Source organism: Perca fluviatilis, chromosome 11 (genome assembly GCF_010015445.1).
Source record: "Perca fluviatilis chromosome 11, GENO_Pfluv_1.0, whole genome shotgun sequence".
In the NCBI taxonomy this organism is placed as follows: Eukaryota; Metazoa; Chordata; class Actinopteri; order Perciformes; family Percidae; genus Perca; species Perca fluviatilis.
This window is the reverse complement of record NC_053122.1, coordinates 23867646-23884463: the sequence shown is the minus strand read 5'-3', so window position 1 is coordinate 23884463 and position 16818 is coordinate 23867646. Positions and strand designations below refer to the sequence as shown.

General features: G+C 40.2%; 1 protein-coding gene and 3 non-coding genes across 11 annotated transcripts in view; 2 read left to right on the top strand and 2 right to left on the bottom strand.

Annotated features, from left to right (window-relative positions):
• Positions 1-14413, bottom strand: part of gigyf2 (GRB10 interacting GYF protein 2) — a 20918-nt gene extending 6505 nt beyond the window's left edge. Inside the window, exons 1-19 of one of the 8 annotated variants that reach the window (XM_039815576.1) lie at positions 14284-14413; positions 11339-11389; positions 10984-11146; positions 10702-10797; positions 10358-10466; positions 8679-8784; positions 8506-8546; positions 8383-8418; positions 8024-8191; positions 7002-7207; positions 6635-6782; positions 5725-5973; positions 5450-5619; positions 5061-5217; positions 4771-4937; positions 3302-3396; positions 550-678; positions 282-412; positions 60-160 (exon numbers count right to left, since the gene is read on the bottom strand). In XM_039815576.1, coding sequence (XP_039671510.1) covers positions 60-160; positions 282-412; positions 550-678; positions 3302-3396; positions 4771-4937; positions 5061-5217; positions 5450-5619; positions 5725-5973; positions 6635-6782; positions 7002-7207; positions 8024-8191; positions 8383-8418; positions 8506-8546; positions 8679-8784; positions 10358-10466; positions 10702-10797; positions 10984-11146; positions 11339-11376 — 2310 coding nt within the window. In that variant the 5' untranslated portion in view covers positions 11377-11389; positions 14284-14413. Of the gene's footprint in view, positions 1-59; positions 161-281; positions 413-549; positions 679-3301; positions 3397-4770; positions 4938-5060; positions 5218-5449; positions 5620-5724; positions 5974-6634; positions 6783-7001; positions 7208-8023; positions 8192-8382; positions 8419-8505; positions 8547-8678; positions 8785-10357; positions 10467-10701; positions 10798-10983; positions 11147-11338; positions 11390-13237; positions 13259-14283 lie in introns of those variants that run through there. The other 7 variants (XM_039815573.1, XM_039815574.1, XM_039815575.1 and 4 more) reach the window with 7 other exon arrangements.
• Positions 14414-15237: 824 nt separating this feature from the next.
• On the top strand, positions 15238-15309 carry trnap-agg. The gene has a single exon. It is a non-coding gene; the product is annotated as a tRNA-Pro (tRNA).
• Positions 15310-16138: 829 nt separating this feature from the next.
• trnaw-cca lies at positions 16139-16210 on the bottom strand. Its single transcript has one exon. It is a non-coding gene; the product is annotated as a tRNA-Trp (tRNA).
• Positions 16211-16438: 228 nt separating this feature from the next.
• trnai-aau lies at positions 16439-16512 on the top strand. Its single transcript has one exon. It is a non-coding gene; the product is annotated as a tRNA-Ile (tRNA).
• The last annotated feature ends 306 nt before the right edge of the window (positions 16513-16818 follow it).

The following is a 16818-nucleotide window of genomic DNA, read 5'->3' as shown; positions in this document are numbered from 1 at the left end:
GATGAGAAACATTTTACACAGACAACAAAAACAGAAAAGTGAGCAGAAATACTTTTTACCTTTGCAGATTTTGACTTCTCTAACTGTTGCATCTGCTCAATGGTTGGAGCCTGTGCTATGGAGTCTATAGGTAAATCCCATACGCTGCTGCCATCCCATGCTGGTGAGTGTGATAGAATGTGATGCATTAGAACTGCTTTAACATAATATAGACTTTCCTTTTCCTCTCATGAGATTCAAAAAGAACCCAACGCTGCAGAATATTTAAGGTAGAAACTCACTGTTTGAAGCAGCTTGTTGGACATTTGGTGTGCAGGAAGCCTGAGAGGACGGGTTCTGCATTTCCCACACAGAACCAGAGTCTGGTACAGACAGGGACCGGGTAACAGGAGGTAGGAGGCTCTCAGACGCTCTACAAAAACACAAGAAAATACACATATTAATAAATGCAATACTCTCTTCATGTCAATGTAAAGTAGGATTTGTAAACACAGAAGCACAGGTACAGATGTATTTAGAGGTAGGGCGATACAGTGTTAGTTTATCAACCTTAGCTTGAGAGCCTGGTATTGCTGTAGAAGCAGGTTGATCTGCTGTTGGTGTTGTTGCTGCTGTTGAAGAGGAGCTGAGCTAAGAGCTGCAGCTTTCTGCTGGGCCAGGGCCTGAGCATACTGCTGCCTGAATAGTGGAAGACAATGCGTGGGATGGAAGAAATGAGAGCCAAACAGGAAAAATTTGTTATCATTTGAATGAATGTTACTGAACATACACTGCATGTTAGAAGTTTTATTCCTATATGAATTAATGCGATTTAATGTTGGATGTATATTTTTTTACAATTGCATAAGGTGGTGGAGGGTGATTTTGATTGTGAGGCATTAGGGGTATGGGGTTCACAAGAACGAGACAAGATGAGATTTTAACACTATTTTAAAGAAAACTTCAATTTCGAAATAGGACTGGAAAAATAGTCTTTACTCAGAAAACCAAGGTTACAACGTAACCAAGCGTTTCATTGCAGCAGTAAACCAGGAAATAGGCTGCTCTTGTATCGATTTATGACCATTTTAAGACGAGGCGAGAACATTTCTCTTTGTTTAATATTCAAAGTTAGGTTTTGCTTTCTGCTTTCGACTCATTTAATAAAAAGAGAAAGAGAGCGATCTGCATGAGTCAGTGCCACACTAAGCTGCAGTCTGTGCATGCATCGGGTGAGAGAGAGAGAGAGAGAGAGAGAGAGAGAGAGAGAGAGAGAAAGAAAGAGAAAAAAAAAAAAAAAAAAAAAAAAAGAGAGAGAGAAAAAAAAACGAAGAGAGAGAGAGAGAGCGGCCGTTCCCTCTAACATTCGAACGCTGGGTTTTACAGGCGGCTTTTTACAATTGCAACGGTGCTGCACATTTGGCGAACAGGCAGGGGATCTTCTATGCTAATTTAGAGATCCAAGTCAGACTCATCTTCAAAGCCAGATGTATTATAAGGCCAACCAGGTTACCAGTCTACTGGCTGCTGCTCTGCACTTGTGACCAATATCGCGAGACAATTTTTACCTCGACGGGAAGTCTCGTCACATTTTAACCTTGCAAGATCTCGTGGGACGAGATCTCGTCACACCTCTATGAGGCATCAATTCATGCTGTAACCTATTCCTGTATTAAAGGGGTGATAGAACGCAAAACCGATTTTACCTTGTCATAGTTGAATAACGACAGTTCGGTGGGTAAATAGGACGTACATAGAAGCTCAAAATCCCATTGACACCCCTTTACTATGAAAATCTCATATTTTGAAACTGCCGCTGAAAACGGGTGAATCTCAACAAAGCTAGAAGTTGACGTCAACATCCCAGGACCTATAACTTTGTCACGCCCATGGGTGTATTAAGAGAACGGTCACGCCCCAACATTTACATAGGCTACACAACTGACCGGAGATCAGGTAGTCTTCTGGATCTAGGTCGCGCAGATCTCTGCTATTCCATTACAAAATTCACTTCTGAAACTTTTTTATGCGAGAAATCAACTATATAAAGCTCAAATATGGGCAATTTATTTGTCCGACTGTGTGACTGAGTTCAGCGGCCGGTGCTGCCTGGGTTGCTACATCGCCGCCCCTGCCTGTCCTCCTTCACAGACCCCGGCCTGCTGTGAGCTTGATTGAGCTCCGTCACGGCCGGGAGCCCGCGGTGCTCAATACCCACGCAAACTCACCCTTTCTGGGTGACTGGACTACCAAATGCCGCTGCCCTGACAGAGCTCCAGGGCCTGCAGCTCGCTGTTCTCCCTCCCCTCTTCCTGCTAAATGGCCGGTGTGTGTGAATGAGAGCGCGGTCAGCAAGCTTGTTACGCCCTCAATCTCTTACCACAGGTTCCAGTTAATCTTATAATGGATATGTGTGTTGAGTTATTTAAACAAATGATCAGGGAAATAAAACGCCTCTTGTCGCGAGTCTCATTGATAGAGCCCGCGGTGAGCTGGAGTCCATCAATGAGAGCTAGCTAGCCTCCTCCTAACGAGATCTCTGAAATTGACAAAAATGCATTAGATTGAAATCCGAAATCGGACAAGTGTTAGCTAAGCTTTGTAAGACCTTGAGGAACCTGTAATATTCATGCCGTGACGAAATTCAAACCGTAAATATACTATAGTTATGCTGAAAGTGTAGCTAGCTAGCCGCGATCGTTTCCCATTGTATTGAACGGGACACATAGCTAGCTAGCTGCTCCTCCTAACAAGACCACCGACGTTCACAAAAATGCCTTAATTTGAAATTGGACACAACGGTTAGCTTTATAAGACCATGGGGTAGATGTTATATAAGTGGCGTGACGAAATTCAAACTGTAAATATACTATAGTTATGCTGACAGCCGCCCAGCTCCGCAGAGCCCCGGTAGTGCAGTAATCCACAAAGGGTGACTTTGCCCTGGGTATGGAGCCCAGCAGGCTGCCGGTTTCTCGTCAGACTGTGTGGAGCTCCTAAAGTCCGACACATCTTACCAAATTTGCAATTAGCCATCAATTTTCGTAAAATGGCTCTTGTTACAAATATGGCCAAAACACAGGGATGCATAAGGGCCAATAAAATATCAACCAGGCCATTTTCAGCCCAACCAATGTTACATACCCCATTAGGAGACCTTAAGGAACAGTGTGAAATACCCTATATAATCATTCTATCACCCCTTTAAGCCCAGGGAAGTGAGGCAGTTTATAAATGTGTGAATTTGGATATTTTCATCATGACACATGAACAATCATGCTGCAACTATAAACAAAAAGTGTCACATCTGAGTCTGGTGTACCTGAGGAGGTATTGATATTGGAGCTGCTGTAACTGGTAAAGGTTGAGAGCAGTGAGCTCTTGCTGCCTCTTCAACCTCTCTTGATCACCATCCCCCTGGATTATACAAGAAGACACAGTTGAAATAAATCATAGCAGTCAAAAAAGTATAAGGTAGCTACAAAAAAAAGTTTGGACCTCAAATCTGCTGTTCACTCACAGACTCTTAAAAATTTGAAAGTGCTTGAACAGCATTCAGTTGTCCAAAAGCTTACTTATTCAACAAAGGCCGCAAATGCCACTAAAGGTGCATCTACTAAATATCAACTTCAAAAAGGAAACAACTTCAATTTGTACTTGACATAGATCAATCACAAAACATATCCACAGTCACCATATCAGTTTAAAAATAAATAAAAAAAGTAACTTAATATTTGATCGTTATGTGTAGAAATGGCAGGAGCAGATTTTCCTTGTTGCTTTAAAGAGACAGTATATTGGCTAATTTAATTTTTGTGTACCTTCAGCTGCCACTGTCATGAAAGGACAGAGAAGACAGACCATGGATGTATTATGAAAAACAGTGAGTGACTATTTCCACAAACAGCTTACTGACACTATGGGAGGAGTAAATATTACATATCAGGGTTTTTCCTGACTCAGAATGAGCCTTTGTGGGGTGACTATGCACAACAGTAAGCATGATCGGTTTGCATACAGTAAAGGCAGTGAGTTGTTTGGATTTTGCCTGTTATTTCTGACAATTTGATAAACACAAAAATGTCTATTATGCTTGAGTAAATAAAACCCCAATCAACAAAACTGTAAAAAAAATATATATATATATATATACATATATACATACATATACACACACATATATACATACATACATACACTTCACACACACACACACTTCCATTAAAATCAATGGGGGAGTCCGGCAAAGACCGAGTGTGGACGGTAAAAGTGAGATAAGCGCTCCTATTCAAGTTTATTCTTCTACCGTTGTTTGGTAAATTGCTTTTAAACACATTTGGACAGGATTTGAATTGCTATTTTTATTCTCAATTGTTATCATTTTGGCACTGGTGATTTTCCTTTGGTGCTGGCTACAACCTCTTTGGAGGTCACCAAAAATTATTCGATGCAGGAAAAACCCTGCATATGCATCTTTATGAGACCGATGCATTTAGACATTTTCAAAATCTGGCTAGAATTTAAGATTTCAATCCATCTTGAATGTTTCTTGGATGTATTTACACAGCTTTTTGTTGCGATCAAGAAGAGAACTTCACAACTGCTACATGAAAAATCTTTACAAAGTCCATTAAGTCAGAGGGAAGGGTCTTAAAAGAAATAAATACATAAAAGGATTCTTCCGACACTTTGTACGGTTACAAAGTGTGAAATACCAAGCCATCTGGAGGTCACAGCTAGTACTGCATCAAGCAATGATTACAAAACAGGTCACATAAAGCAAACGCATACCTGAAGAGGTGGTGGTGCAGGGCCTGGAGTAAACGGTACTCTTCCCCATATCTTCATGATCTCTCCAAGTGCTTGAAATACTTCATCACACCCTCTTTTGACTAGAAGAGACATTGTGAAGTAACCAGCCTGGAACCACTCAGCCATCTCCTGGTTATTGAATGGACCTGAGCCCAAAAAGAGAGCAAAGATAGCAGAGGAGATTCAGGGGCAATGCTGGAGCAGTTTTGATAATAAATGTACAGTATTTAAGTCACATTTAGAGCACATAAAACCTCTTCCAATCGTACCCTGTATCTCCCCTTGGGGGTCTTTGTAGAACCACTTGAGAGCAGCCTCGTGGGTGAGCGGCAGGCCTGCAGGTTTGGGCTTCTCTGAAGTCTTTGCTGTAAGCCTGTCGTCATCCACCACACTATCCTGTAGGTATGCTACCATTTTTTCTGCCTCCTGGGGAAGGATGGGAGTCAATACACAGAGAGAACATTTTAGAAAGATATAACATCACTCATGGTCTGGCTTTTATCTCTTATTATATTCACAATATGCTTTCCTTTTCAATGAGTACAAGATTTTAAGAGAGCCATTAAATCCATCAAAGATATCTTATGACTGTTAGTGGAATAGAGGATAGCCCTACCATTTCATGACTGATTTTCATGTTAAAAGTCTACTAACTGACCTGCTCAAAGTGTTTCAGTCCCTCATCTTCATCTGTGTCGTGTGGCACAGTGGTGGGCCTGCCAATAGGTTCAATTATACTTGAAGGGAAGGGCAAAGGATTATTCATCGCCACAGGAACCTCCATGGGCTTTTGCGGTAGCTGGATGCTGGGCGATGGAGCAGATAATTCTGCATAATATGAGGAAAAGCAGATATTAGGAGGTTTTCCTGGTAGGGGGAACCAACTGGCAAAAAAAGTCATAGTTACAGTGAAATTGAAGACCTAAATCCCACCTGCAAGGGTTGTAGAAATGTGGTTCATGGGTAGGGACTCAAGCATACTGTTAGACATGGGGACGTGCAGGGGGACTTTACAGGGCGCTGGTTGGAGATCCAGGGGTGGATGCCGTTCAGATGGCCTTTCAGACTCTTCTGTTCTGTTGGGCTGGCTCAGGGACAGAGACTGGGCAGGAACCTGGGGCTCTAAGACTGGGGGAGCAAGAGTTGGATTCACAGGTAAAGCCTCTGATGCTCTCGACAACTCTAAAAAAATAAATAAATAAAAAAGAATAATTGTAAATACATGAGATGGGATAATAATCAACATTACTATGATCCTTGATTTAAAAAAAAACAGTTTTGATTATGGTTGATATTGAACATGAGAACCTCTTTCACATCAGCCATTTTATTTTTTTTGGTCATGCTCACATCAAGTGGATTAGATTGCTTTAAAAATGCTGTCACTAAATTCCTATTTAAGCATGGTGGTTGGTGAACAAAGAGCAACTGAGAGCGTCTTTTTGTGTCCTAAACAACAAAAACCTTTTCCCTGTCAGAGAACATTGGGTCTGAAAATATATTTTACTGCTGTGTGGCTTTTAAATCTTATTTCATTAATAACTGAGATATTACAATTACTGTACCGTTTCTAAAGATAATTGGGGCAACATTCTGGAGTCAAGGCAACAGAACGGCAGAGTCCACTAAGAGAATACCATTCACAGGTCAGCACAGTGACTTTGACCTTTGATCACCAAATTCCAGTCAGTCCATCCTTGAGTCCAAGTGGACGTTTGTGCCAAATTTAAAGAAATTACATCCAGGCACTCCTGAGATTTTGTGTAACGAGAATGGTACAGACGGAAAACCCGAAAACGTCCAAAATGCATTCAAAGAAAAATCAGCACTCAAACTGTCGGACCTTTTCGTTCGGCCTCTCTCTTGGCCTCCGTTTCCATTTCTTTGGTCTCCCTGGGCTGACAGTCATCCTCCTCCAGGCCCTCTTCACACTCTTCCAAGGGTTTGAAGTCGAGCTCTGCCTCCTCCAGGATTGGCTCCTTGGAGGCTTTCTGAATACACAACAAAGATCAAAATTACAGTACCTCTGACACCATTATTATCCCATAAAGCTTTTAATCTTAGTAGGAAAAGAATTATCTACTTTATAATATCTAGTGAGGATATTATTATACTATTTATATAAATAAATGGCACTTTAATGCTTACTTACTTTAAAAGTCTATATCATTCATTGATTTAATCAAAACTCTTCTCAGGTCTACCCTTACCTTGAGTGAAAGAAAGGCCCCCGACGAGTCGAAGGTGCCCGCCTCCTCATCTGCGTCCTCCAGGCACCACTCTGGCAAGCTGTCCCTCTCGTCCTCCAGGCTGCCGCTGCCTGAACGTGGCCTCCTGTAGCCACGCTCGTCTTCTCTTGCATCAAATGGAAAACGCCGACGCTGATCTGGGTGCCACCCTGCTGACCGAGGCCCATCTAAAATGGTTAGTGTTCACAACCAATCTTAATCTGATGATCTACTTTGGCTTAATCAAGATGGACAGCACTTTGGATGGACAGCAAGACTTTTGCTACCTGTAGCGCTACTGAAGTGCATGCACATACAATAAACCATGGTAACAGTATGATTATTGACCATGTGCATTAAGATGTGCAGTTCAAAAGCACAGGGAACATGATGAAAGGAGAAATCAGTGCACCATTAAACTGTCCATTTTACATAAAACATGTGCCCTTAATTGGTACCGGTTATATGTAATAAAATTATAATTCTAGCCAAGCAGCAACTATACAGAAAGAAAAGGTTGAGCTGTAGAATACCCCTTAATTCAAAGGGTTGTATGGTATTCTTTTTCTCTGTGCGCTGCAATGAAAACACACAAATGTATAAAGGGTGCTCCAATCAGGATCGCTGGAAGAAGTATTGGCCAATAGTGATCATGGGTCTATTTGAAGCTATTCTTTGGGTAGATTTTTTATTTACCTATTTATTAACAAGATTGTATATTATTTAGTATTAAAATTAAGAGATAGTAAGGATCATGCACTGCCAACTGTTTATTTATTGGCAGGCAACATGTGCAACATATTTCACTATCTTCTGTATAATTATACAACAACATGAGAGAGAAATAGTAATAGATTTTTCAATTATGATCAGTGACCAATCAATTGGAGCAACCTTAAAATGTATCTTATTCTGAAACAAGCCATACAACTAACACGGCAGTACATCACAAATACATTTATCAAAGATACATGTAATGGTAATATGGTCAGTGCTGCGCCCACCTGGGCTCGTGGGGCACCACCGGTCACTGTCCCGCCGAGACCCTGCCAGGCGCCAGCCCCCCTCATCATCCTCACCATTCTGAGAAGTACGCCAGTTCTCACTCTCTGACCGCGTGAAGTCGTGCTTCCTCGGCGGGCCTGTTACACCATCCTCATAGTTTCCTCGGACTGCATAGAGTAGTGGGTAGGGGGATAGTTAAAGGTCAAGACATCATAATTACATTGATAGTTTACATTTAAAACTACATTATTAAACTCAAACTCACTGTAATCGGTTAGAAAACTGTAATTTGTGCTATTTACACCTACTAAAGAAATCTAAACTCAATAGTCTCTTAAATTACAAAAGGCACACTTACTGTGATTCATTGGAAAATGTCCTGGAGCAACTTCAGCTAGGGTGACAGAGAGCAACAAGTGGATAAGCCAGTGCATTTGCCAATGAATACATCATTATTTAAGCAACAAAATTTACCACCAACCTGGGTCTTTTCGACCTGGCTTTTCAAACCGTCTTTCTCCCCTGGTGAGAAAAAAATTCACACAAGTAATTTTAAAAATGTTTAATTTCGGTCTAGAAAAAAAGTCTGTACACGGTCAAATAAATGGCCGATTTTTACAACAAAACTTGATACCACAATGGGCATTTTAATACCTTTCTTCCCAGCTTTGGGAGCGATGCATCTCCCTCCCTCCACGACCAAAACCTTCCACATCATCAAAACTTCTTTGGTAAAACCCTCCATCTCCTCTTCCCCGGCCTGAAAACAATCAAAAGGTTGACATGACCTGAAGAGATCAAGTTGCTATTGACTGTGTGCAAATGCTAAGCATGAACTCACCTTTAAGAATTATATATTTAACATTGTGATTAGGGATGCACCGATTGTGAAATTCTGGGCCGATACCAAATGTTTAAAATAACAATTTGGCCAATAGCCGATGTTTTGTTGTCGTTTCCCCTTTTGTGACAGGGAAAACTAAGTTGCTTAGTCATTGTAAGGAGCTGCTACTGATTAAATTCGTACTCTACCCATTAGCCGCTTTCTGACCGGAGTGATTTTTGCAGTTCCTAGAAGATAAAATTCCTAGAACTCTTTTTTTTTCTCGTGTTCCGACTGGACCAATTTGGGGATTTTTAAGTTCCTCTGGCTGCAGTTCCTGTAACTCTTTCAGCTCCTACTTCAGGGCAGGGTCTTTTCGCTGTTCCCTTTTCAGCATAGGGACCTAGGTCAACGAGGGTCGGGTTTCCGGTACAGACAGACCAACAACGGGACAATTTTTGCCATTTTATTCATCACTAAATTCCCTTCTGACAACATCTTAGGCGAGAAATGAACTGTTAACATTTCAAATATAGGCAGTATTGCGTAAATTGATGCCGAATTGACAATTTGCTTCAAAGTTTTCGGAGGTGAGAAGCTCCATGAAGTGAGGAGACAGTCGGCAGGCGCTAGCCCCGGCTGCTTGCTCGTCGCTCGGCCAGTCCTGCTCAGAAACCCCCCTGTAAGCCTCTCAGACCGCTCTCGTAAATAAGAGGCTTTTATTTCGCCAGTTGACGGTTCGTTTGTTTAAATATCACAACACATGTCCATCATAAGATTAAACGGGAACCTGTGGTTAACTGTCTTTTCGGGGTCAAACTACACAAGCGTGCCCTGCGGGCTTGACAACCTCGCTGTCCGGCCAACAAATGCCAGACAGCGACAAAATGCAAATGGAAAAAACGGTTTTGGGGGAGAGTAGTTAGTAGAACTGCTTAGAAGTGGACTTTTCCAATAACTACGTTCCTGTAACTACCTGGTCGGAAAGCGGCTATTATCCAGACATAAAAGTACATTAAAAATAAACATAACATAGGTCGGCCAATAACAGTGCTGCTATTTACTGAACTTCTCTAAACACTTAGGACTGACCAACAGTAACTTAGGCAGTCTAAACAGCACTGTAAAATACAGTATGCGGCTTTAACTGATTGGAGGATGTATATAGTTGTCTGTGTATGTGTGATACTAGATGTCTGTTTTCAAACAGGGGTTTTCATGTTTGAGACACATCAATAGTTCAAGCAGCTGCAGAAGAGTATGCCAAGTAAGCACAACACATACACAGTGCTAATATTACACTCCTTGTCTCAGTTGGTGGGATTCTTTAAAGGCATCTTAAGTATCTGCAGTTGTTGCGACTTCTGAAACCGCATAGACAAAATAGCTAAACAGCTAAAATAAAGACTAATTCGAAAAGAAAATATACCATAGTGCTTTCACATGGGAAACAGTTTATCCTTGAAATGAAAAAGGAAAGATTCATGTATGATCTTCGTTCAATTCTTACCTCTACCCCTTGAGGTACTTCGGCCTCTTGGTGCCCCTACTATCGGACCACCTCCTCGCCCTGTCAGCCGAAGTACAGCTGCACTGTTTACAGACATGGAAAAATTTCTCTGCAAACACAAAGGGGGACAAAAGGCAAGCTCTTAGCTCTCTCTTTTTTGCACCGGCTCTGTATTTGAAAGCCTAATTGCTTTAAGTACTGTATAATCCAGGTAATTACAATAAGGAGCCAACTGGCCTGAGGCCAATATGGCATTTGTTTTGGTGATAAGTCAGAAGATAAATTGGTTCTGATCATCTTACCATTTCTAACCAAGATAGAGAACTGATATTAAGTACTCATACCTGTTCCTCCTCTGTAAAAGACACAAGTGCCAGAGGCGGCAAAGGCTCCTCTTGCAATATCGGCAAGAACTCCTTATCATGTAGGTCTATAGGGATCTGGAGGGTTGAAATAAACAATCAAAAAAATCTGTTAAGATGGATAAGGGTTTGAAAGAATGTGTTATAACACACTGAAATAAAGAAGATGTCAATCTAATGGGCAAGAACATAATTTGTATGTACATCACATTGACTGCAGGCCTGCATCAACAGCTAAGATGCAGACATTATAGGCCTACGAACCTTGTTATCCTTTACATAAAGTGCTAACATTTCTTCTCTCCCGTAGCGATAGTCTGCAAGTTTATACTTTGGCAATGCAGGTGAGAGGGGTGGAGAGGCAACCCCGCAGCCACCGCCTCCACCACCACCACTGCCACCACCACCTCCAGACAAGGCACGGAGCCTGCAGAGAGGGATAAAGGATAGTAAAAGAAGAAGGGTCAAAGGTAGGGGAGACAACACTTAAGCTGAGGTGGCACTTGACATGTCTGAACATGTATGTAAATGCTGCACTGGGCTCCAACAGAAAACCAGTTCCGCCACCTACAAATCAATTCTAATCAATTCTAACCAATCATGAATTCATGCCATTTACCATTCAGGTCCAAAGTTAAGTGTCTGGGTTTCGGCCATTCTTCTTGAAGTTCTACACATATGAAAATGGAGGAAAAGGATTAGTACCACTCAGTATAAACCATTATGGTATAAGTAGTATAGTACTACTCGCATAGAAATAAATCCTACATATTTACTTTCATAGCATGTTTTGTTTAACAAACATTCACTAATAATTAAAAGGTCTGTGGTTTTAGTGTTGTTCATATACTAGTGATGCAACAGATAGCTGTATTAATTGTACCTCTTCAAAAAAAAACGTGTGTAATTGTACCTCTTCAAAAAAATGTTTTCAACAGGAAAATTAGATTAGACTTGCATACATCACATGGATAAACAATTTAACTGAAGTTCTGTCTTGCTTCGTTGATTATATCTTAAAATCAGGATACCTAAAATTCAATAATTTTCCCCCATTCCAAACACGTGCAATTAATTTATATCTACACAAACATTATTACTTAACACCTATGTTGTTTTACCATACCAGTTTAAGTAAAAGTTTTATTTCACAATTAATTTAAAATAACGTAATTCTGCTAAACAGAATTTTGAAAATACTTGTATCACCTGCTTTAATTTATTACAACTCCTCAGTATACATAGCCCATCCCACTAGCACACAAGCAGTGTACAATTTCAATCTGCTAAAGCTATTTTAGGAAGTCTCCCATTCTGCAAAGAGGGTATGTCAGACACCTTTAATTGACAACGGATGTTACCTTTACTTCAGCAAATAGACTAAAAATAATAATGTTTTGCCAACAAGCTTAGCTGTTTGTTTATACTTGTGTGTGTGTGTGTGCGTGTGTGTGTGTGTGTGTGTACTGCCAAGACTTAACACTAAGGATTTATTACATAGATGCTTTCTCAAAAATATTATATTGTGTACATACATACATACATATATATATATACACACACACACACATATATATATATACACACACAATATAATATTTTTGAGAAAGCATCTACATATACATATATAGGGCTGTCAGTTTAACGCGTTATTAACGGCGTTAACGCAAACTCATTTTAACGCAGTCAATTTTTTTATTGCGAGATTAACGTTCTTTCGGATCTAGCTAAAAAAAAAAATGGGACAAAAAGAAGTCAAGGGACATTTAAAATAGATAAAAATGTGCGATTAATTGAGATTAATTGTGAGTTAACTATGACATTAATGCAATTAATCGCAATTAAATATTTTAATCGTTTGACAGCACTAATATATATATATATAAATAAACACTGCACAGATGTTTATATTCAAACTTCACCTTAGCACATTCCTTACACATGTATTCCCAACAGTATTACCTGTATATAAAGCCACTATAACTCAGCAATTTGCAATCTCATCTACTGTTTTAGTCACAGCAAAGCAAATGCATATTTTCTAATCTATAAACATATTTGTCTTTTTTTTTATTTACCTTTTATATATATAAATATATATATAAATATATATATATATATATATATATATATATATATATATATTATATATATATATATATATTTTTTTCTCCATTTCTAGTTATGTGTTATACAGGTGTATAACGTTAAAGGATTGCTAGAGTTTACTTCGTTGTGCAATGACAAATGAATTATATTCTAAATATCAGGCACAAACGGCGACAGTAAACGTACAGTACGTTGCCATTGACCATATGGAAGCCAGGATAAGCCACGTGTAAATTGGTAACCTTAGTTAGAGCAAAACATAACAGTTGAAAATTCCCCCGTACGCTTCGCACATGTACCGGTGTTATTTAAGACTTGCATTTTGATGAGGAAACGGCTTAAGTCTGCGTGAAAACATGACTGACCACTATGTTCTTTCATAGTGCTAGCTAGTTGTCCGGATTGTTACCTTAACGTTGAGTCCACCATGTAGCTAATGTTAATCAAACAGCAAAGCAGATAACGTCACTTAACGTTAGTCATACCGACCCACCCTGCTAATGCCATGGATGTATTAGCTAACTAAATTACGTTACTGATGAATGTTAAAAAGTTGAAGATGGTCACTCCGGAAGGTTAACGTTAAGTGGAAATCATCCTCTGTTACACGACGCTGAAGTTATATTCCGATTCGGCAGTTAAAGGGAAACTTGACGCTGAAGTTAGCTTCCGATTCACATGTTAATTTCAGCGTTAGTTAGTTTCCCGTAAGTTCCCCCTTAACTGCCTAATCAGAAGCTAACTTCAGCGTCGTCTCAGTTACCAACTTTACGTTAGCTAACGTAGCAAGCTAACCAGTTAAATACACTAACATGGATAATTGACACATGGCACTAGTAAAGCACATAAGCCTGCACATTTTTCCAGCGGTTAAAAATTGACAGTATACGTATAGCTAGTTATGTTGAAAGGTGGCAGCATAGTTGTAGTTAAAGTGCTAGCTAGCTAGTGGCACACCAGGGTATTTTCGATGGCCAACAGTGGTTCTGCTAGCGCGTTAGCAGCGTCCGATCCCAGCGTAGCTAATGTATGCATGTCATAAGTGAAGGTATACATATGTATTGACACTAATTTAATTTACCATAGGATAAGACGTCTTGTCATATATTCTAACGTTATATAACAGAATGACGCTGCTCTAACGCATAAGTTGATCCCTATAACGTTACTCAACACTTGTAGCTAGCATGCTAACAGGTTGGCTAACTAGCTACACGCGGCCTTCGAGCAGCCTGGATCCACAACAATATTTCCTCGTTAAACCGTCCGCACCTCACACGGCCCGGACACGCACACCGAGTCACTAGAGCCCGGTGCTGCAAGGCCAAGTAAACATGGTGCTTGAACAACAGTCCCAAGCACCCCAGCTCGTCAGAATATCACTCTCTGACATGGCACTTAACTTAAATGTACGTTTTTTTTCTTTGCTAGTGTATTTAACGTTGGCTGTCTTACCTCTGCTTGATCTGACAGCACAAGGTTTGTATGCGAGTTGTGTGGCTGGCTGGCTGGCTGGCTCTCTCTCTCTCGCTCTCTCTCTCGCTCTCTCGCTCTCTCTCTCTCTCTCTCTCTCTCTCTCTCTCTCTCTCTCTCTCTCTCTCTCTCTCTCTCTCTTCGGTTTCCACAAGATGGCTGAGTATGGGTCACATGACAATTGATAAAACCCGTATGCAGTGGTCAGAATTGCTGACTGGTGCGTATTCACAAACAGCCAAGTGAATATTACCACTGTATTTATTGCTTTTATGTTATACACACCTGCTCTGCACAGTACATTCAGTCATAAACAATGTCTCGTGAAATTGCGTTTAAATAAAGCGGCTAATACTTTGTTTCTACATATCAAATGCATTCAAGAAGGAATATTATATGGTACAGGTCAATGGCAGACTCAGGCTGTCTGAGGGGCATGCATGCGTGAAAAAAATAAAAGAAAGTTTTCTAGCATGTAGGGCAGCCTGGCACTGCATCACATTTAAAGGATTTGTACTTCATTTCGTTGTACTTTGTTTTGCTATGAATAAAGGAATTATATTTTTAATCTCGGGCACAAACGGGAGTACATTGCCATTGAACATATGGAAGCCAAGATAAGCCATGTGTAAGTGTAAGTAACATGTAGAGCCGCATTTTCTAAATTTTAGAGGACACTTTCTCGCATTTTCTCTACTGGAAGGGCATGTTGGAGAGCACTTTATCACGTTTTCTCTACTGCAAGGGCACGGAGGGCACTTCATCACGTTTTCTCAATTTTGGCACCCAGAGAGCACTTCATCATGTTTTCTCCATTTCAGGGCACCTTAGGTGGCACTTCGTCACGTTTTCGGGAAAGACACTCTAGATTCAATTTCTTGTTTAAATCAAGGTGCACATTTTGTGAAGTCTAACACCAACCGTTTAATTTATGTTGGCTCGTTGGTCTAGGGGTATGATTCTCGCTTAGGGTGCGAGAGGTCCCGGGTTCAAATCCCGGACGAGCCCTGTGGGTTTTTGGTTTGTTAGTCGGTACACATGGATTTCTCGGCAATGTCATCACTGCTTGCGCACGCAACCGGGGGGCAGAAAGAAGTATTTTGTGTAGCTAGTATTAGCAGCAGCATAGCATAAGTCAAAATGCCAAGGAGTTGTTGCGTAGTTAATTGTACAAACATAGCCATTGATAGGTGCCTGATGTTTAACATACCTAGGGGGAAGCATGCTTTTGCCAAAAAACGGCAGAGGTTATGGCTTCAAGCCATAAGAGGGGCAGATTGGGGTCATATGCAAGAGTCAGGCTCCCATTTTATCAATCGTACCTTTTCCCAGAAATCCTGGCCATTATTTTAAGGCATAAACCAACCAGGGGTAACCCTGCTGCTAACAGTGGCTATTACATTAGCCTAAAATTATAATTATAGCCATACATATGACAGTAACACTGCAAAATTAAAGGCCGACAAACAGATCCAACTAAAATCACGTTTTATTGAGTCAGCAGTTATATACAAACAATAAGGAAAGTTTAAATACTTAAGGTTGTTGCAGTAACGGACCAGCTCACCAATCTGAATAAATAAATCTAAATAAATGTGATATTTTGAAATAAAAGTCCCCTGAAATAAAGAAAAGTAAAACTTATTATTGAACGATATTGACTCATTTATGTATTTTTATTTACATTTATTTACAAATAAATATATATTCATTGGCTCGCTAATTTTTTTCTTTTAGGATGTGTTTCATAGACATATTTATAAAATATTGATCTAAATGGCATTCCGTATTTTAGAGCGAGAATTTGTTTGATAAATGCAATTGAAATATAAAAAAATGACCCCGACGTGATTTGAACACGCAACCTTCTGATCTGGAGTCAGACGCGCTACCGTTGCGCCACGAGGTCTAAAGCAAAAAGTAAGTGCAGACAAATAATAAAGACAGAAAGATTATTTCGGTATTATTTTAGGTTTCCCTCCTTGGAAACCTAAAATGGATTATTATAATATCATGGATTGGATATATTGGAATGGAAAGTGGCCTGTTGTTCCACGTCATAGCACCATTTATGGGCACTAGCATGTGTACTGTAATATTACAATATGATAGAATTGTATGAAGTCATGTGGGACGTGGCCGGTTAGCTCAGTTGGTTAGAGCGTGGTGCTAATAACGCCAAGGTCGCGAGTTCGATCCCCGTACGGGCCAGGTAGGTTTTGTTTTGTTTCACTGCTTCTCACGGACTATTTGTATTCAAGCGCAATGACCGAATAATGCATTGTTAAATATAAGTACCTGTTGTAGCCTATTTACAGAACTGCAACTGCATGTAACTGCTCAACATGTTTGTATGTTCTTTACAGCTTCTATCCTGTGAATGTAAACAGCACAATGCTAGTTCAGAAAAAACTGTCTTTAATTTTTTATAAATGTAAGGTCAGCAATCAGTAGTAAATTGTTGTATGTTAGTATTGTTGTAGGTTGCTTATATCTCTGAGGTAGGTGGATATGACA